The following is a 20589-nucleotide window of genomic DNA, read 5'->3' as shown; positions in this document are numbered from 1 at the left end:
CACTGTTTAGTTTTCAAGGAAACCAACAAACAGCATTACCAGCCAATTTTCTTAAAACTCGAACTGATAATGGCCTGGATTTAATGGCATTTACCTTTGATAGGTTAGTCCAGTGGTTGGCAAACTGCGGCTCTTTGGCCCCTTGAGTGTGGCTCTTCCACAAAGTACCGACTTCTGCGCATGGGCTGCGAAGTTTCAATCGTACTGTACATGCACGCCCACACGTGGTATTATGTGGAAGAGCCACACTCAAGGGGCCAAAGAGCCGAATGTGGCTCGCGAGCCGCAGTTTGCCGACCACTGGGTTAGTCCATGATGTTTCAACAGACGCTTCTCCTTGCTCAGCTTAGATAAGCCTTCCTCTGCTTCTCCTTCCACTCCACCCACCTCACCTCTCTCCACCCCCACCCCAATAAAACCTCTTTCCTGCAGCATCTGCCAGTGTTCTCCTCACCCAGATGTTGGGTGCAGTGTGTGTGCAGTGAGCGTGTAATTAGTTTAATTGTAGAGATATTAGCAGTGGGTTTATTGCAGCATGAAGTTACTGCTTTACCTCTGATTTTTCTCAGCCCCGAACACTGTTTAGGCTTTTGAAAGCATGTAGTGTTAAGTACCAGGAAACGAGTCTGAATCCTGTACTGGTAATGCCCGGGAACCTGTAGGCACGAGTGAGAAGGCAGAGTGGGATCCGCTGGGAGGCCGAGGCGTCCCTACCTCCACCCTCCACCCTCTCTCTCTCTTTGCCTTTGACAACACCTCAGAAAGCGGAGGCAGCCAGCAGCTGGTGGCTTGCAGCCCTGCTGAGGGGTGGTCCGTTTCAATGCAGCTTACTCGTGTTTGAAATAGAGGCCGACAGCGCTGTGGAGTTACGGGGGCCACTTGTTGTGTACTTTGGAGCTGAAACTGTGGCAACTGGAAATCTGAAAACCATTTGAAACTTCATCTCCTGCATGTGTGTCAAACAAGGGCTTCTTTTACAATCCTTTATAGTCTCATATTCGTAATCCTCTAGGCCCCTGGTAGGCAAACTGCGGCTCGCGAGCCACATGCGGCTCTTTGGCCCCTTGAGTGTGGCTCTTCCACAAAATACACGTGTGGGCACACACGTACAGTGCGATTGAAACTTCGTGGCCCATGTGCAGAAGTTGGTATTTTGTGGAAGAGCCGGTATTTTGTAGAAGAGCCACACTCAAGGGGCCAAAGAGCCGCATGTGGCTCGCGAGCCGCAGTTTGCTGACCACTGCTCTAGGTTGTCACAGAACTATAAACCAAATGTCTTTTTTTAAAAAATACATTTTAATTGATTTCAGAGAGGAAGGGAGAGGGAGAGAGAAATGGAAACATCAGTGATGAGAGAGACTCATCGATCGGTTGCCTCCTACACGCCACCCACTGGGGATTGAGCCCACAACCCAGGCATGTGCCCTGATGGGGAATTGAACTGTGACCTCCTGGTTCATAGGTTGATGCTCAATCATTGAGCCACACCGGCCCAGCCGAATGTCATGTTTTAAGGGGTCAGGAAGAAGGGAAGTGGGGCCCTGGCGAGGCTCCCAGCATCTTTGAGCTTGCCAAAGCTGCGGCAGCAGGTCCAACATTTGTGGTTATTCCCATTCGTGAGCTGGCTCATGGGTAACACTGTTGGCTGTCCCTTTGGCCTGGGATGCATGGGGGTCCTCAGGTGAGGCATGCTGAGGAGAGCGCCATTTGCAGAGGCCCAGGTCCCAGGCAGGAGCCTACAAATATGTTCCAAGCTGGATCATCATAGGAAGCCAGGGTGATGGGTGTGGTCCTGGTGGCCCACCACAACCTGGTCAAGAAACTAGAAGCTGCCATTGGGTTCCCGTAACTTAGGTCCATTTGGAGGTTCTGATGAGGAGTTAGCGGCCTCAAACAGGAAGGACTGTGTGAAGCCCTGATGCGAATGTGCTCACGGTGTGTGAACAGTGCAGATGTGCACTGAGACTTGCAGAAGCACAAGTGTCTGCTCTTGTAAAGTCAGTGTCGGGTGTTTCTCCACGGACTGGGAAGGGGAGCAGGGCACACGGGGGCACACTGTCACAGAGCCCAGCCACGGAGCCGGCTGGGTGGTTGTCGAGTGAAGGAGAGGGTGGGGCTGACGCTGAGGAAGGAGAGGACTGAGGCCTCAGAAGGGAAAATCGGAAGGGCCCACATCAGGCAGGTGATGCCAGGGGCATCAGAGCCAGAGGGTACAGCAGAGGGTGGCTCTACCTGACTTCTGTCCCTTGAAGCTTGGTCCTTAGGAGCCTTAGCCCTTGGAATGTAACTCCCCTTTCTCCTCATTAGCCCTCAGATGACATCTGTGTTCTGTTGTCCTGGATGATCATCATATGTCTAAGAACAGCAGGACTTTGTATTGGGCCACTTATTCCACAAACCAAATTAGGTTAATTTTATTTAGATTTCCTTATTGTGACCTAGATATGCAATTAAGAGCTGTTGTTGTTTTTTAAAGACAAAAACAACCACACTGTATATTTGCTTCTAAGATTTGCTGAGGATTAGTAAAATTATTTGCATTAATTGTTTTTATAATCCAACTGTGTCTTTGCTGGAATAGACCCTAAATCCTTTTTAAAGGTACCTATGTGCTGCGAATCTTACAGAGGGAAATGTGATTAGTTCTCTTTAGAATTTTAAAAAGTACATATATATGTAATGTGTCCTATATAATAAAAACCTAATATGCTAAGTGTCGGTTGTCCGGTCAGCCGTTCAACCAATCAAAGCATAATATGCTAATGATATGCTAAAGCTGCTCAACCACTCACTATGACATGCAATGACCACCAGGGGGCAGACAGTTGACCAGTCGCTATGATGTGCACTGACCACCAAGGGGCAGACGCTCCAACTGGTAGGTGAGCTTGCTGCTGGGGTCTGGCCGATTGGGACTGACGAGATGGGCCGGACATGCCCTGGAGCCTTCCCATGGTCCCTCCCTGGCTGGCCAATCTCCCACATCTCTCCCGGCCCCAGTAGTGCACCAGTGGGGTCCCTCAGCCTGGCCTGCGCCCTCTTGCAATCTGGGAACCCTCGGGGGATGTCGGAGAGCTGGTTTCAGCCCAATCCCACAGGCCAGGCTGAGGGACCCCACTGGTGCACATATCTAGTCTATATATATAAAAGCCTAAATGACGGGATGGCCAGCCGGTTGCTATGACATGCACTGACCACCATGGGGCAGAGGCAGACGCTCAATTGCCCCCTGGTGATAGTGTACTCCCACAGTGGGAGCACCGCTCAGCTGACTGATGGGCACCAAACTCCTGGGCTCACCGCTGGCGAGCGCAGTTGCAGCGGCGCAAGCCTCTCCCACAGACACTCCCCCTGCACGCCCGAGCGGCGGCGGCAGCAGCAGGCGTGCAGCGGGGACGGGATGAGCAGGAGCAGCACGGTGCCCAGCCCGGGCTCAGGCTCCTCCCTGGCCACCTGCCACTTCACGCACTACTTTGTGCTGTGCGGGATCGAGGTGGACAGTGGGCTGGAGCCCAATGAGCTGGCGGGTAAGGCTGGGCTGCGGCGGCGCAGAGATCCACTGATCCCCACAGGCCAGGTTGAGGGACCCCTGGTGCACAAATCTGTGCACTGGGCCTCTAGTATTATATAATGTAATATATATATATATATATATATATATATATATATATATATGTATATATTTGTGTGTATGTGTATATATACATACTTTTGAAGCTTAGAAATATGTTTATTTCCAATGAAAGGCTACTTTTACTGCCAGGAGCTGACTTTCGGGTTGCGAGCACTGGGGAATTGTACGGGCAGTCTGCTTGGTTAACGAGGCTGGAATTCTAGCAGCGGCGGAGGTTCTCTGGGCTGCGCTGTGTGTTTGCAGCAAGGACTGGAATTTTGCAGAGTGATACTTGATTGTCAGATGTCTTCATAAAACTTTATGGTGAAATTTGTCACTTTCCAGGAATCATGGAGACTTTTAGCAACCGTATCAACATGACTTCCATTTAAGAATGAGGAGCACTTGGTTTTTTTTGCTTTGTTTTTGTTTTTACCATTTTTTGGGGTAAACATCACTGGAAAAATAAATTGAGTTGGGTGAACAAAATCAAAATCACCTTGAAGTAAATGTTGTTGAACGCCTGAGTGGAATTGTTTAGTAATTTATAATTCTGGTAGCTTGGGTATGATATGAAACTTAACTTTGAAGAGACCAAACTTCCATTTCATGTTACAGCGACGAGTTCAACCAAATTGGAAGATCTGAGCTATTTAGACGGGCAGAGAAATGCTCCTCTTCGGACGTCCATTAGGTTACCGTGGCACAGCACGGCCGGAGGTAGGGCACAGGAAGTCAAAGGTATTTATCCTTACATTGCTGTCCCCGTGGGTAGGAGTTCATCGATGAAACATGGAAAATCCATGATATCCAGCAGTTAAACCACCTGTTTTTAAACATGCGGGGGGCGAGGGGGGGCGCTGTTAAAAGTTTATCTGGAAGGTGTGCTAGGGGGCCTTCCTTAATAATTTTGTACTTTTTAAAATATGATTAACTTCCTTCTGGAGTTGAAAAATAATTCTGCAGCATGTTATTTTGAAGTGAGGGGTAGTTTAACTCCCTCAACTTTTTTTTTTTTGTCATCAACCAAGAATCAACTTTGTTTCACTTTTTTGGGGTGGTATTGGCCACCTCCTATATATACCCATAATGCACAGGTGTGTGGTCAATAGCATGGCCAAAGGGGGCAAAGCACCATGACACCAGGTGAGAGCTGGGGCCCTATCTCTGGGGAAAACGCATTTTCATTTTACTCACACGGCATTGGGAGAAATGTGCCTTAAATATAGTTTGAGCTAAACTGATGAGCCATGGTGTGGCCCTTGGAATCATTTTCTCTAATTCTCTGTGTGTCGGCCTTGAGTCATGAGAATACTTAAGAGGCATAAAAGGACCAGAAAGTCATTTTAAAAGGATACGGTGTAGTGACAATAGTGCATGATCAATGAAGTATTTCAAGAGTATTCATAGGATCAGATTGGAAACACAGATCCCTTTTGGGGTAAAACTGAGACTGTATATACTAAGTGTAACATACATGCAGTGATAAAGTGAGGTGTTTTTCTTAGTGTATAAAATGATGGCATTCTTCTGAAATAATGGTCTTTCTTCTTTTTTCAGCACGATTTGCTCCCTACAAGCCACAAGACATTTTGCTGAAGCCCCTGTTGTTTGAAGTACCGAGCATAACAACAGACTCTGTGTTTGTGGGAAGGGAGTGGCTCTTCCAGCAGATAGAGCAGAACCTGCGGAACACGGAGCTGCCGGAGAACAGAGGGGCGGTGGTGGTGGGAAACGTGGGCTTTGGGAAGACGGCCATCATTTCTAAGTTGGTGGCACTGAGCTGCCACGGAAGCCGCATGAGGCAGATTGCTTCCAACAGCCCCGGCTCGTCACCTAAAAGTATGTCTGTGTCTAACTACTTGTCTAGCTTATTATATTAACGTCAGATAGATGGAGGAAGTTGCTGCTGGGATAGACATAAATTCCCAGTTTCCTCAAGGTTTTCCAGCTGTTCTATCAGGTTTGCGATCGTGTTGTTGGACTGTTTGGGTGTCCGTCTGTCAATCACAGAGCTTGTGTCGCTGTGACCTCTGCAGTGAGGCAGGTCCTCCCTGGTGCCTCCCAACTGCAAAGCATGTCTCCCTCTATATGAGCAGAGATGAGGCCCCACCAAGTGCCTGGGGAATTTTGGGTCCTAAAACCAAGGTGGGTAGGCTCCTGGCAGGACAAGGCAGAAGGAGTTTGTGCAGAGTTCTCTGGTACCCTGTGCTCTGCAGCCTTTGTCTTCCGTGCTGGATTTACAAAAAATGTAAAAGTCAACTTAGAAATGGGATGGAGTAGCCTAAGATATGACTGTGGCTTATTTTATGTGTAATAAACACATGAAAAGAAAATGTCTCTAACATAGTGAACCAGGAACCAAGTGAGCAATGCAAGATTTTTTTAAAAATAAAAAATAATGTAATAAAATAAATGAGAAACCAGTTCTCCAGTGAGGACAACTGGTGGATGGGAGACAGGGCTGAGAGGGGACAGGTGTTCTCATGTGCACCTTTGTTCACTCATCACCTATTGAAGGCTCTCTGTCTCTAATCAAGAAATAAGTTCAGTATCTGATGTTGTAAACGATGGAATTGGTCTCTCTTCTCTGTAGCTTCCGATTCCTCCCCGGATCTTCCATTCACTCCATTGCTTTCACCGAGTACTTCTCCTGGTGGTACCACCACGGCCAGAACGCCTGCTGGGTTGGGCTCTGACGCTCCTGAAAACCAGAGACCGAGAGAGGATGCAGCAAAATATCTCGCATCCAAGGTAATGTGCTCCTGGTCTACGAGAACTTCCAGAGAGAGAGAGAGAGAGTTGAGCTTCTGAAAAATGAATTATAAAAGGGATCTTGAAACGGAGACAGCGATGGCTTAATGCAAAAGTACAGCTTTGGATAAAATTGTGATGGAGTACTGCAAGTGAAAGGTATTAATGAAAATAAATAGCTTCAGACATTGGCAGTGGGCTTGTATTCATCTTAAATGATGGACTGAAAACTCCTCGATCAGCAGGCAGTATTCCTGCACTTCCACAAACCCACCCTTACAGCTGGAAGGAGAGCAGGAGGTTGGGAGCCTGTAACATGACCCCTGAGCCACGGAGCCACCTCTGCCTACGCTCTGTTGCCTGGGGCCCTTGTTCCCGTCTTTCTGTCAGAGATTCCTTGTGATGTTGTAAGAGAGACTTGGCTGACCTTTTCTTCCTACATTCATGGTCGTCAAGATCCTTCTGAATTTTTCCATCTGCTCAGCTTCCATCACGGGCTCATAAGCCACCCTCCTGCGTTAAATCTGTTACATCTCGCTCCTGGTGAGCCGTGTGGGTCTCCCCAGCAGCAGTGGTGTGAGACAGTGGAGCTGGAGAACCACCAGGGGTGGGCGGTGATGAGGGGCTTCTAGTGAGGAAACCCCTGCGGGCTGGGCCGGGAGGTAGGTACAGGGGCTGAAACGAGTGCTTCTCTACCCCAGATCCCTGCTCCTCACTTCTGCATGTCTGGCATGGGCAGCCAAGAGGATTTTTGTCCCCGTGTGTGTGAGAGTGAAAGGGACCACTCCTTCTCCTCTTAGTGCTCAGGCGGGGACCCCCCTCTGTCCCTTCACGGGGTAGGCAGGAATTGGGTGATTTCTGATTTTGTCCCTGTTGAACTTCTCCACAGTGTCACTTGTGGTGTGGATGTGAGGTGATGCTGACAGTCTGCTTCTCCCCCCCCAGGTGGTGGCCTACCACTACTGCCAGGCGGACAACACGTACACGTGCCTGGTGCCCGAGTTCGTGCACAGCATCGCGGCTCTGCTCTGCCGGTCCCATCAGCTGGCCGCCTACAGAGACCTGCTGATCAGGGAGCCCCAGCTGCAGAGCATGCTGAGCCTCCGGTCCTGTGTGCAGGACCCCGTGGCTGCCTTCAAGAGGGGAGTGCTGGAGCCGCTCACAAGCCTGAGAAACGGTACCTCCAGCAGCCCCCCCCCAGAGCCCCCACAGTAGTGGCTCAGAGTCCCCAGGGCTGTCGTCAGAAGGAGGGGTTAGCATGGTCCTGGGGTGGGAGTGAGGTGGCACAGGGAGAGGGTGTGGGTGGATCTACATCCCCTTCCTCAGAGCCATCTCCCCAAAGCCCCTCCCAAACAGTGTAGTTTTATTTAAATCTTTATTGTTGAAGGTATTACATATGTGCCCCCTTTTTCCCCATTGACCCCTTCTAGCCTGCCCCCACCCCTCACCCCAGGCCTTCACCACCCTATTCTGTGTGCATGGGTTATGCATATATGCATGCAAGTTCTTTGGTGGATCTCTTCCCACCCACCCTCAGCCCTGCCTGCTGCAGTCTGTTCTGTGCTGCTATGTCTCTAGATCTATTTTTGTTCATCAATTTATTTTGTTCATTAGATTCCACATCTGAGTGAGATTACGTGATACTCGTCTTCCTCTAACTGGCTTATTTTTGCTTAGCATAATATTCTCCAAATGGTGTCATTTTCAATGAAGCATCTCTAACAAGTAACTCCCCAATGGACACATTTCCAAAGCAGCTAATTTGTACCTGTAGATCATGTAGACGCTCCAGGAACTGTTACCTGCCTGGTTTGCACTCCCGCGTAGCAGGGGATAAGGTCATTATTTAGGGAGATTGCCAGCATGTTTTGTTCAGGGCCTCCCTCTGCTCAGGTGAGTTGAACCTGAAGCATTTCTGGAAGTCTGACCTTGTTGCCCTTGAATATTTTACAAGGTCAGGGGCATTAGTGCTGTTACGGGCCCTTCATTTTTTCATCCTTCCTCCTCCTCATCTTTTGAGCTAGTTTACCTGCCTTCATAGCATTTCTTCCAAAAGGTGCTGGAGAGAGGGAATTGAAGCCGATGTCATAATTTTTCCTCAGTTCCCTGGGCAGAAAGTTGGTGCTGATCAATGGGAAACTAGATGTAGGTTTGTAGGAGCGTGCTCCGTTCTAGGAGTCTATAAAGCAGACCTCCCCCCCACCCCCCCCATCCAGCCCAAGGCGAGCTGTGTGCCTTGGGCTAGATGCTTTGCCCTTTGGGGGTCAATCCTTTCCCAGAAATCCACTGAGGGTGTCCTGTTTGTGGGGGAGGGGGCCTGAGGGTCTTTTCCAGATTTCCTGTGTGTGTGTGTCATCTTCACTGTGCTCACCCAGAGACAGCAGTTTATGAAGAGCGAACTGTATCATATACACGGGTGAAATTCTGCTAAGTGTGTGTAATGCAATATGTTTCTGGAAACTGTTCTGTGAGAAGTGGTTTTCTTTTTGGCTCGGTGCTCCAGTCTTCATTATAAGTTTAATAGAAAATATGCTTCCATGTAAACCATTTCTTCTGCCATATGGAGACCTTTTTAGTTTTTCCTAACACTTTAAATGGTGCGTTAAAATACACTGGGTGGTGCCATCGTATAGAAATGTATAATTTCTTAATTAAACAATATTTTATCTTTCAGAGCAGAAAATTCCTGAAGAAGAATACATTATTTTGATCGATGGCTTAAATGAAGCTGAGTTTCATAAACCTGATTATGGAGACACGCTTTCTTCATTTATTGCCAAAATTATCTCTAAATTTCCTGCCTGGTTGAAGTTGATTGTGACTGTAAGAGCAAATTTTCAGGTGAAAAAAGAATTTTCGACTCTTTTTCCAAGTCCTTATTCTCAAATTTTAAAGTGATGAATGCTAACAATTTGAGCTATTGTAAACCATTTAGCTGCTGAACTGAAAACTATATTAAGACTTTATGAAATACTAGAGGCCCAGTGCACAAAATTCGTGCACTGGGGGTTGGGGGGGGGGGTGTCCCTCAGCCCAGCCCGCACCCTCTCCAATCTGGGGCCCCTCAGGGGATGTCCAACTGCCAGTTAGGCCCTGTGGGATCAGGCCTAAACCGGCAACCGCTCGCCTGCCTGCCGGACTGCTGGCTCCCAACCGCTCGCCTGCCTGCCAGCCTGATCACCCCCTAACCACTCCCCTGCCAGCCTGATTGATGCCTAACTGCTTCCCTGCCGGCCTGATCACCCCCAACTGCCCTCCCCTGCTGGCCTGGTCATCCCCAACTGCCCTCCCCTGCTGGCCATCTTGTGGTGGCCATCTTGTGACCACATGGGAGTGGCCATCTTGTGCGAGGGCGTGATGGTCATTTTGCATATTACCTATTTATTATATAGGATTAGTCACAGAGCCCCAAGTGGGCACAACTCTGACCTTTTTACCCCCCTTCCCCCAAGGCACATTTATCACGATGTCAGGTAAGTTTTCCATTAGCATTGAGCTGCACTTATCCTTGTACACGGAGGGCCTAGCCCTGGTTCACCACTGCTTTGGGGAGCAGTGTGAGGTGTCTGGCAAACAGGTCTCACCTGTCAAACACACCTGGTCCAGTAGCTCAGAGGTAAAGTTATTCCTCCTGGTGGTGGTTTGCCCTGCTCTGCAGTGGGACTTTGGTGTGTGTGTGTGTGTGTGTGTGTGTGTGTGTATGAAGAAAAAAAGGGAGGGATGAGGAAGGGGATTTTTAAGACCTATTCTGAGGGAAGGTCTGTCCCCTCCCCACCCCGCCCCCAAAAACGTAAGCATGAGGTAAGCATGCAGGGAGGGGAAGAGTGATTTTTTAGAATTCTCTTCTCATGTTTTCCCTCACTTGAACCCTACAACTGTATCTCAACAACCATTGACTCCTTCCTTCTACCTTGTTCAGTTTTAGTAAAGACATTAGATGTTTGCCCTTTTATGATGCTACTTATTTTAAAATAGCATTTGGTTTCTTCCTTTTTTTTCCATCAAAAGTGGCATTAGGCCTCGGTTGAACGTGACGTAGTGTTCATGGGAATTGGGTCCATACCCTTTGCAGTCATGCTCCACGCTGTCAGCAGAATCTGGCCGTCGGCGGGCACAGGAGAGGAGTCCAGTGTTCCGTGCACTGGCTGTGTGCGTTGCCAGAGGTTCTGTTAGCATGCACATGACATGGGAGCACGTGACATGGGAGCGATGGTGCTCCTCCCGCCTCCTGGAATCACTGCATTCCCTGAGGACATGCACTTACATACTTCAGAAACGATAGTGGGAAGTTAAAGAAAACCCACCAAACTCACCTCTGCTATGAAGGGTCAGGATGTGCTTACCTCAGGGCTGGGAGAGATGGTCGGGGACCAGGGACTTCCAGGGAACTGGTGCTCTGAGCTACTGGACCAGGTGTGTTTGACTTTGTGAAAATTAGTGACACCGGGCAATTATGATTTGTGCACTTCTGTATGTATTGCTTCCATTTAAAAGTTTGCTAAAAACCAGCAACTTGAGAAAGCGACCGGGGACTGTACTAGGGTAGGGCCCCTGCGTGTGGACAGGCTTCACTGGGCACGGCCGGGAGGCAGTTTCGGGTTTCCTGGTTCAGTCTCGCAGCCCTGGCATCTGCAGGAGAGAGAGGGATGCCTCTTATCTCGGGGTCTGGCCGTGTTCTTAGAAGTACAGTGGTGGCTGTGTTTGTCCCTGTTATGTAACCTGTTACACAATGTAGGGATGATGGGCGTCAGGTCCACTCAGGGCTTCACGGCTTCTTTGTGGGTCCGGCCAGGTGGCCTCGCCGCCGGGCCTCTTGCCTCCCGCTGGGCTCCGAGTTTTCGGATCAGGGCCTCGGAAAAGCCTTTACTGATTCGATCTCGCATCAGGATTTCTTTCACATAAGCTTTTTATCTTCAACTTATCCTATTACACGTTTTAATACAAAATAATGAGTCCCTGTAATCCATGAAAATCCTCCTTGAAAGAAAACTAGTGAATCTGGTTTGAAATGCAGCTGACATAAAAAGAGAAATCTCGTGCAGTGACACTGTGGGTTTTCTTACAACCCCCCGCACCCCCCAGGAAATCGTCAGTGGGCTGCCATTCGTCAAGCTCTCCCTGGATGACTTCCCCGACAACAAGGACATTCACAGCGACCTGCACGCCTACGTCCAGCACAGGGTCCACAGCAGCCAGGACATCCTCAGCAACATCTCCCTGAACGGCAAGGCCGACGCCGCCCTCATCGGGAAAGTGAGCAGCCACCTGGTGCTGCGGAGCCTCGGCTCCTACCTGTACCTCAAGCTCACCTTGGACCTCTTCCAGAGGGGACACTTGGTCATCAAAAGTGCCAGCTACAAGGTGGTGCCCGTGTCCCTGTCCGAGCTCTACCTGCTGCAGTGCAACATGAAGTTCATGACCCAGTCCGCCTTCGAGAGGGCGCTCCCCATTCTGAACGTGGCCCTCGCGTCCCTCCACCCCATGACGGACGAGCAGATCTTCCAGGCCATCAACGCTGGCCACATCCAGGGGGGAGCAGGGCCGGGAGGACTTCCAGCAGAGGATGGAGGCCCTCTCCTGCTTCCTCATCAAGAGGCGAGACAAGACCCGCATGTTCTGCCACCCGTCCTTCAGGGAGTGGCTTGTCTGGAGAGCAGATGGTGAGAACACGGCCTTCCTGTGTGAGCCCAGGTACGACGGGACGCTTTCCGTCAGCTCTTTGCAGGGAGTCTGATGGGCCCTTGGGAAAGGAATTTCAAATACAATTCACATTTTTTTAGTGGAAAGGCAACACAGAATGGAAACTTCAGGAGGGGCATTGGCACATTCTCTCTGCTACTAACCCACAGCCGCCTCCCTTGCATTGCTAGGAGGTTAGGACTCCTGTGTACATTTGGGTGCAAGAGACGCCAGGCAATGCCTTGGTGTGATTTCTTTGCCATCCATTCTCTTCTAGACCCCGCCCCCTGTCCCAGGAGTCATCCGTGGTGGGAAAGCGTGGTATTACCTCCAGGAAACAGTGGGCTTCCTGAGAAGCTGTTCCCAGTCACTGTCTTCCCCTGGGGGTTGTGCGCTGACTTGGGCCCCCAGCACCCTCCCCTACCCACCAGGGATCGGATGTGGCTGCTGGCCCAGAGGGGAGCACAGCGACCACAGCTGGCCACTTTGATTTGCATTTGTGGTTTAGCTCGGGGTGACACACTGGGATTTGTGGTCAGGGGGATTGAGGTTCAGGTCTCAGATGCCCCACCTATGAGATGGTGGTTGGGCAGCTGCAGTCACTGAGTTGTAGGTTCCACTGAGGATTTGCCCCAGGGCGGGGCCCAGATGCAGTTCTTCCTCCTGCCCAGGGGAGGAGGCAGCGGTGAGCTATTGTGGACCTGATGCTGGTCAGCGTGAGGTCAGGAATTTGAAGGTGCAGGTACTTTCAGATTAGGGTGTGTTCATGTCCACCACCCCTGCCCGGCCCTGGCCCACATCATCGCTATCTTAAAGGGCTCCTGCTCTCTGTGAGTCAGAATTGCTCCTGACTCCTGCAGCACATCTGGCCAGCTGCTAAATTGTCCCCTTTGGGCTAGACTGGGCATTCAACCAGACGCTGGGGTCCAGAAGTGAGTAAGAACTTGTGTCCAGCACAACACCTTCCTCCCCACGAATGTTGACAACGCTGACCAATAGGTCTGGCTGCTGTTTCATGTTGTGATAGTGTTATTTCTTAGGTGACACTGGTCTAAGAATTGTCCTTTTGAACCTGGTTTGGGGTAATAAACTGTAACTCCCAGGTTATTGAGCCAGACCATAATAACTAGGTAAATTGTATGTCATGACATAGTTAGGTGAGGGATTTTCTTGGAGAAGTCAGATCATTTACTGGGAAAAGAAAGGCTGTTGTTGAATCTGTAGAGACATAAAAACAAGTTAAGCCCTGCCTGGGTGGCTCAGTTGGTTGGAGCAACCTCCTGTACACCAAGAGGTTGTGGGTGCAATTCTGGTCAGGGCATATATCTAGGTTTCGAGTTCAATCCCCGGTCAGGGCACATATGAGACACAATGGATCAGTGTTCTCTTACATTGATGTTTCTCTTTCTCTCTCCCTCTTGGTCTCCCTCTCCCCCTTCCTCTCTCTCTAAAATTAATAAACATATCCTTGGGCGAGGATTTAAGAAAAACACAAAAACAACAGTGGGTGTAGGTTTGTTATGGAGGTTTGGACTGTAGTCAGTTAAGCTTCACTCCCTTCTGGGTGGTAGGTGGCGTTGAGGTCATGCAGCGTAGGGTAGAGCTGAGATCGGGGTGCCTGATGGGTTGTCACCTTTGGTCGTGGACTGCTGAGCGCTGATGTGCTTCTATATGCAGACGTGGGGACCTACAGGGGCAGGGCCAGGACTAGGCTACAGCAAGAGAGGCACGCAGGGTGCAAAGGAATTGTTACCTCTCAGAATTGTGCAAGTCAGCATTTACCCAAGACCCCTATAGTTCTCCAACTTCCCTCAGCAGACGGGCAGTGTATAGAACCATGTCGGAAGGTAGCTACTGGACTTAGTTCAGCACAAGTTTTTGTGGACCCACTACATGCAGGGTCATGTGGTGGATACAGAAATTCCCGGGGTGAGGGCCCAGTTCTCACGGGCTTTGCACCCAGGAGGGTTCCCCACACAGGAGGACCAGTGAGGTGACAGGGACGGTGCTGGGCGGAGCCACACTGCACGTGGGCCTCAGGAAAGAGGAGCAGCTCCCTCTGGGATGGCCATGTCTGCAAAATGCTCCACATACATGTTAATGTTTGAGTTGGGCCTTGAAGGATGGGTAACATTTCTCTTGCCACCCCAGTTAGTTGTAATATTCCCCAATTGCAGGGAAGAAAGAATCCAACACCCAGAGGCAATGGCACTTCATTTTTCACTTCTGCCCCTTTCCGTGCATTTTAAATATTCTCCGAATTATTTTTTCTGTAATAAAATTCCCATTCTGCTTGCTTTGCTTAATATATTGTGGACATTTTATAAAGCTGCTTGACTATCTTAGTGTCATTTTGCATGGCTGTGCAGACCTCCTAGAAAGCAAATGATACCCTTGTTGTGGGGCTTTTACATTGTTTCTGGGTGAGTTATAAACACATAAATGTATTGTGAATATCTAGGTGCTTTACAGGAGAGCAGGAGCGTTTGAGGGAGGTCCGGATTAAATCCTGTTTCCAGCCTAACCAGAGTGGCTCAGTTGGTTGAGCATCGTCCTGTGCACTGAAAGGTTGCTTGTCCAATTCCCAATCGGGGCACGCATGGCAGGCAACGATCGATGTTTCTCTCTAAACATGTCCTCAGGAGGGGATTACAAAAATCCTGTTTTATTTTTACCTTGTGTGATTCTTGTGCACAGTTTATTTTAATTCTCCAAGCCTAAGTCTCCTCATCTGTAAAAAGAGTAAGAGCACCATCACCTCCTTGTGTAACAGTGGCTGTTACAGAGAGAAGTACTTTTTTTTTTTTTAATACTCACCCAAGGATATTTTTCCATTGAGTTTTAGAGAGAGTGGAAGAGAGAGTGAAAGACAGAAAGAAATATCAAAGTGAGAAAAACACATCAATTGGTTGCCTCCTACACGCGCCTCAACCAGGGCCCTGGCCGGGGAAGAGCCTGCAACTGAGGTACATGCCCTTGACCTGAATTGAACCTGAGACCCTACAGTCCACAGACTGACCCTCTATCCACTGAGCCAAACCAGCTAGGGACAGAGGGAAGTACTTAAGAGCATCTGCTTCTCCCCTTTATACTCCCCATCTTCCTCTATGCCCCCCCCCTTTCCTTTCTGTTTTTGATTATCCCTTAGGTTTGAATCCAGGAACAGAATTATCAAGTTAAAGAGTAAAGTTACTCAAAACCTCATTCACATCACCTAGGCTTAAACACAACTCACATTTTACAATATTTTCTCCATCTGTTATTTTTTGTTGAAATAAATTATAAACTTCATGATATTTTACCTGAAATAGTCGGCTATAAACTTCAAAAAAAAAAAGAAAAAGATTTTCATACTTAACCACACACCTAAAATATTAACACTAATTCACCAGTATCATTCACATTTAGCTATGCTCGGATTTCCCCACTTCATATTTTTCAGTATGTATGAGTCAGGATCCAGATGAGGACCCTAAAAGGCATTTTATTGTGTCTCTTTTAATCTACAGATTTCCACCTTTTTGTTTCTTTACATTTTGTTTTTTTAAAAAAGATCAACTGGGTAGTTTGTCCTATGTTTCCCATAATGTGGATTTTGCTGATTGTGTTCTCAGAGTAGTGTTTAATGTGTTTTTTCACCATTATTTTCTATAAATTGGTAGTTAAATCTGGAAGCTTGATCAGATTTTATTTTATTTAATTTTTTTTTGCAAAGATGCTTAATAGGTAGTAGTAAGTAAAGTAAGTACTTCCATAAGGAGACATTTAACATCTTAAGTCTCTCAGAGCCATTCGTGATCATTTCCTGGGTCCTTCGATTCTTTGGGGTTGCACAGGACTTTTAATCTAGGGCAGTCTCTCATCTACTTTCCCCACGTCATTGACTTGAGTGAACGTGTAGCATTTCAGTAGGTGGAACAAGTTGGTTGCTTGGGGGGGGGCACGCAAGGCATCACATCAGAAACGCAAGCTGTGTTCTGCCAGAACAAATCCCGTTTGACTGGAGCTCTTGTCACGGAACTGAGGAGTGGAAAGGGTTGACACAAAGGACGTGTCTGGGGATTGTGGCCTTTCGCAGCCAGCTCTGAAGAACCTGTGAAGATTGGAGTGCAGATCATCAACGTGGACAGCAGTGTGGTGGGCGGAGCAGGGGGACCCCCTGTGGCAGCCAGAAGTGGGTAGAAGTTGGCTTTAGGATGCAGTGGGGTGGAGACAGGCCTTGTTGACATGAGATAGATGGGCATGGCTTGGTCTTGTGGGCAGAGTCGAGGAAGAGAAGGTGCCATATCAAGGTATGTAGTGACCTTGCTCCCAGAAAGGGTAAGAAAGGCAGAAGGTGTGAGACTGTACCTGCGGGTGGTGGCTGTACCTGTGATGTAAACATGACCCGTAGTTTCATGGAGTTTACATTTGGTGACAGACATAAGTAAGGTGATGGAGTTTACATTTGGTGACAGACATAAGTAAGGTGGTTCCAGAGAGAAAGCCCTGCCCTGTCACAGGGCTTCCCTCTGGCTCGCTCCAGGGATGGGGAATCCAGAGGAAGCCCCTAAAACGACTTGACGAACACAGCGTCCCAGCGTTTTGTGTGGTGGTGCGGAGGTGGCAGGGTTTCGGGGTTTGTGCATCGATGTTCTCACCGGAGGGCCCAGGGTGCGGTGGGACGGGGTGTTTGTTACAAGTCTGTGTTTCTGGCCCTAGGAACGGGCACGCTCTCCTGGCGTTCATGTTCTCTCGACAAGAGGGCAAGCTGAACCGGCAGCAGACCATGGAGCTCGGCCACCACATCCTGAAGGCACACATTTTCAAGGTGAGACACACACCACCGTGACGACGGCTCTCACTGTTGTCGTCCTTGTGTTTTTCAGTTTTTGGTTTTAGAGAATTTCATCAGCTTTATCAGCCCTCTCAGCCCTCCATGAGCCCCGTTCCAAACACAGCCCCTCCCTTCTCCCTAAAAGTAACCACTGTTCTGAGTTACAGTCGCTCACGTGTGTATCTAAATGCTAGGGTCACATTTTTACTGCCATCCCCCACCCCGTCCCCCCCTCCCCCTGCCCGTTTAAGCCCCTTTTAAGTTTCTTTCCACCTGAAGTTGCCATTTTATTCATTCCCTTTGGTTTCCTGGTTCTTTAGTTGTCAAAGAACATGAGTTACTTGACCTCTAGTTTGTTTGTTTGTTTGTTTGTTTCTATAGTCGGACAATTTATTTTGCTGAATTTAGAATCAAGTTCAGCTAGACCTCTAGTTTTGCACCACCTGGATTTTCTGATAGTTTTTATTTCTCATGATCTAGTTCATGATCCTCTGGATTTCTTATTTGGTAGTTGTACCTAGAGGCATAATCAGACTCAGGTTTGATTTTTTCCCAGGGTGTCATGATTACTTCCTAGTTATTCCATGTAACTCTGTGGGGCTCCTGCATCGGAAGGTACAGTGTCTGTGTTGCCTCTCTTGGTGGGATGCCATCAGCTGCAGGTCTCTGCTTGGACCATGCACTCGGTGTGGGTTCCAGAATGGTGATGCTTTCTCATTGATTCTTCCTTTGACTGACTGGAGAACTTCTACGAAGAGAAGAAACTTTCTCCTCATCTGCCATCTCTCTCCCCAGGCCTATGAGCTGAGCGGCAGAGGCAGGCTGTCCTTGCCCCTTGGTTTTCAGGAGAGAAGGCTCGCAGGTCTGGGCATTCTTTCCACAGCTCTCACGTGTCCGCTTGCACCCGCACCCTGGGGGTCCCACCCACTTCAGCCCAGCGCTGCAGGTGGAGAAGGAGACGCTGAGGCACCCTGGGGGTCCCACATGCTTCAGCCCAGCGCTGCAGGGGCAGGGGAAGGAGTCGCTGAGGCCGCTTGTCTCCGATTCCTTCCAGGGCCTGAGTAAGAAGACGGGGATCTCCTCGAGCCATCTCCAAGCCCTGTGGATCGGGTACAGCACGGAGGGGCTGTCTGCCGCCCTCGCCTCGCTCAGGAACCTCTACACGCCCAATGTGAAGGTGAGCGAGCCCTGTACCCTGTGCCCGTGCCCAGGCCTATGCCTGCTGCCCTTTCCCCAACAGTCCTGCCCTCCCCCTCCCTGGGCTGTGGCCAGAGGCCTTGGAGGAGCTTCTGATGATGCTCTTCTCTGAAGTCGAAGTTGGTCCCTTTCTCTTCTACCTGCTGGGCCAGCTCTCCCCGGGGCAGGAAGCCGTGGGGGGCGGGGGGCGCTGTGGGCCTGTGGTGATGGTTTCAGAGGGATGTGATAAGGAAGCAATTCACACAGAAAACCGAAGATCAGAGGGAGAGTCCAGGAAAGAGTGATTGTTAAAATGCCCTGAGTTTCTAATCTGGACTACCTCTTTATGGCTCATAGGAAATTGCACGTCGGTGAGACACAAAGTGATAGGGACATAGGGACACAGAGGAAACTGCTGCCTAGGTTTCGTGTACGCGCGTGTTTAGGACCATGGAAAGCGGTTCAGGGTCGGCCCCTGCTGAGCCAGTGGCTTCCCCAGTCTTGGTCCGTGGCTGTCATGTCACCATCTTCTTTTTAGAGTAGATCTCACCCCTCATTGTAACGAAGTCTAAGAATCTAAAGCACACAGAGGCCAAGTACCTGGTTAAATCAACAGAGAAGGGGTAGCCGCCCCCAAGTGTGGGACTGACTGCTTCACATGATGGCGGCTTGCAGTCGTCTTTTCCAGTGTAAAGTGAAATGAGATCATAAATATTTTCACCTTTTGGATTGCTCACCCACCTGACACATCTGCTGGACTCCAGGCCTTTCGGCCGCAAGCCCTGGCATGCCCGGCTGCCTGCACAGGCTCCGAGGCGGTTCCCAGGGAGCCGGGCCCTCCCTCCATGAAAACAGTCATACCTGCCCCCCCTTTTAGCAGGAGGGTGACCGATGTGGTCATGCAGCAAAGGACAGACGGAGCCCTGTATGCTCCAGGCATGCCTTCCACGTCTCGCTTTGGGTTCATCAGACTCACCTGGGGAGGGCGCCACATGCCCCAGAGATGACACTCCCAGGAGACTTCTGCACCTCTTTCTCCCTGCCTCCCCTCCCTCCCCACCCCCCAGCACCTCGAACCTTAGATGTGTCACTGGGGACTTAGGCTTGCAGAGGGCTTCCCATGCCCCTTGGGGCTTAGCTCTGCCCCTTTTCTCCTTTCCCTGCCTTCCTGGTGGATTCTTTTCCTTCTCCTCCCCTACAGAGGGGAGGAGTGGCAATGCTGACGGAGAAGGTTAGAGAAAGGCCACCGCCTCCTGGTGGACGCAGACAGGGCCTTTGCAGAGATAAAGTGCTGCCTCGTGCCGGTGGACTTGCCCCCTCTTAGGGTTCAAGACTTGATGGGCAGGGGGCTCATTGGGTTTCATTCTGACTTGCCCCTCGGCCAGGCGCCTGGGAGCAGAGCACCCCTGGAGGACTGCTCACGGGACCCTGGGCTCTGCTCGCCCCTTTGCATGTTTGCACCTCTGTCCAGACCTGAGGTTTGAGTGCCTGTGTCTCAGCTGAACCCCCCCCCACACACACACACACAAGCTTAAGGGGGATGGACAGGGAAGCTGTTTTTGTAGTTATGGGAATTAGCTTCAGGCTGCTTCTACCGATCAAAGGAAGCTCTTCCTGTCTAAATGGAGTTACTGTCACAGAAAGGTGGCGAACACAGCTAAGTTTAGACCTCACATAATAAAATATTTGTATTAAGAATTTTTGTTCTATTTAGATTTTATAGAAATTGGGTTGAATTTACTATAATAATGACATTGTTTCATCTTTTGTCTCAGCAAAAGTATACCTTTTGGCTTGTCCATAATTAAGAAAATTCTATAACAATGACCAGGAAGAAAGAAAGAAAGACTAACAATGGCAATATCTGTTTTTACTATTTTAATGAATTGCGGGCACAGACATTATTCTTCCAATACAGAGAAAATTAAATGGGAAACATCATACTCTGTTGAATATGAGCTTTTAAGACAGAAAATTGAAGCTACAGCATAACAATATAATGACCTTGACCTTCCTGGGATTATAAACTTTCCTGTCTAACATACTTGCACTTTTACGAGTCTTTCATCTTCACTTTGTTTTAGAGAACTCCTATGTCACCTTGCATCTACACTGTCCCTGAAATTCTACAACTTGCTTATAGAATTTTGAGGCTTTCCATTATCCTTCTGTTTCCTTTTATCTTTCAAGAAAAAAAATAAAAGGGTTTTCACAGAATCTTGAACAAATTACAGTAATTTAAAATTATGCATGCAATTAAGGAACTTTTTTTAGAGAGTATTAAATGTTGTCATACAGGCACGGATGTCATTTTGAGCAATAATTGCAGTTTGCCACTTTGGTAAATTAAAGTGACTTTGCTCCGGAATGATTGCTTGGTAGATGAATTTTAATTTTAATGGCATGCCAGTGACTTCTAACAATGGAGGCTCCTGTTACCAGGCCAGCGTCATGCCAGCCCAACCCTGGCAGCCCACTGGGGTCCTTGCCACCCGGCCTCCAGGCTCCCATCCAGCTGGCCGTCTGGCTCACACTGTCCCATCGGACTGGC

The 20589-nt window shown here is 49.1% G+C and overlaps 1 protein-coding gene across 1 annotated transcript in view; it reads left to right on the top strand.

Moving 5' to 3' along the window:
* TANC1 (tetratricopeptide repeat, ankyrin repeat and coiled-coil containing 1) overlaps positions 1-20589 on the top strand; it is a 233453-nt gene that overhangs the window by 175342 nt on the left and 37522 nt on the right. The window contains 9 exon segments of the mRNA XM_023745748.1: positions 4232-4333; positions 5174-5455; positions 6210-6367; positions 7313-7544; positions 9042-9208; positions 11450-11896; positions 11898-12058; positions 16748-16856; positions 17917-18039. Of these exon segments, the coding sequence (XP_023601516.1) occupies positions 4232-4333; positions 5174-5455; positions 6210-6367; positions 7313-7544; positions 9042-9208; positions 11450-11896; positions 11898-12058; positions 16748-16856; positions 17917-18039 (1781 nt within the window).

Source organism: Myotis lucifugus, unplaced genomic scaffold (genome assembly GCF_000147115.1).
Source record: "Myotis lucifugus unplaced genomic scaffold, Myoluc2.0 scaffold_5, whole genome shotgun sequence".
NCBI lineage: Eukaryota > Metazoa > Chordata > Mammalia > Chiroptera > Vespertilionidae > Myotis > Myotis lucifugus.
The sequence above is the reverse complement of the archived record's forward strand: the minus strand, read 5'-3'. Positions and strand labels throughout refer to the sequence as shown.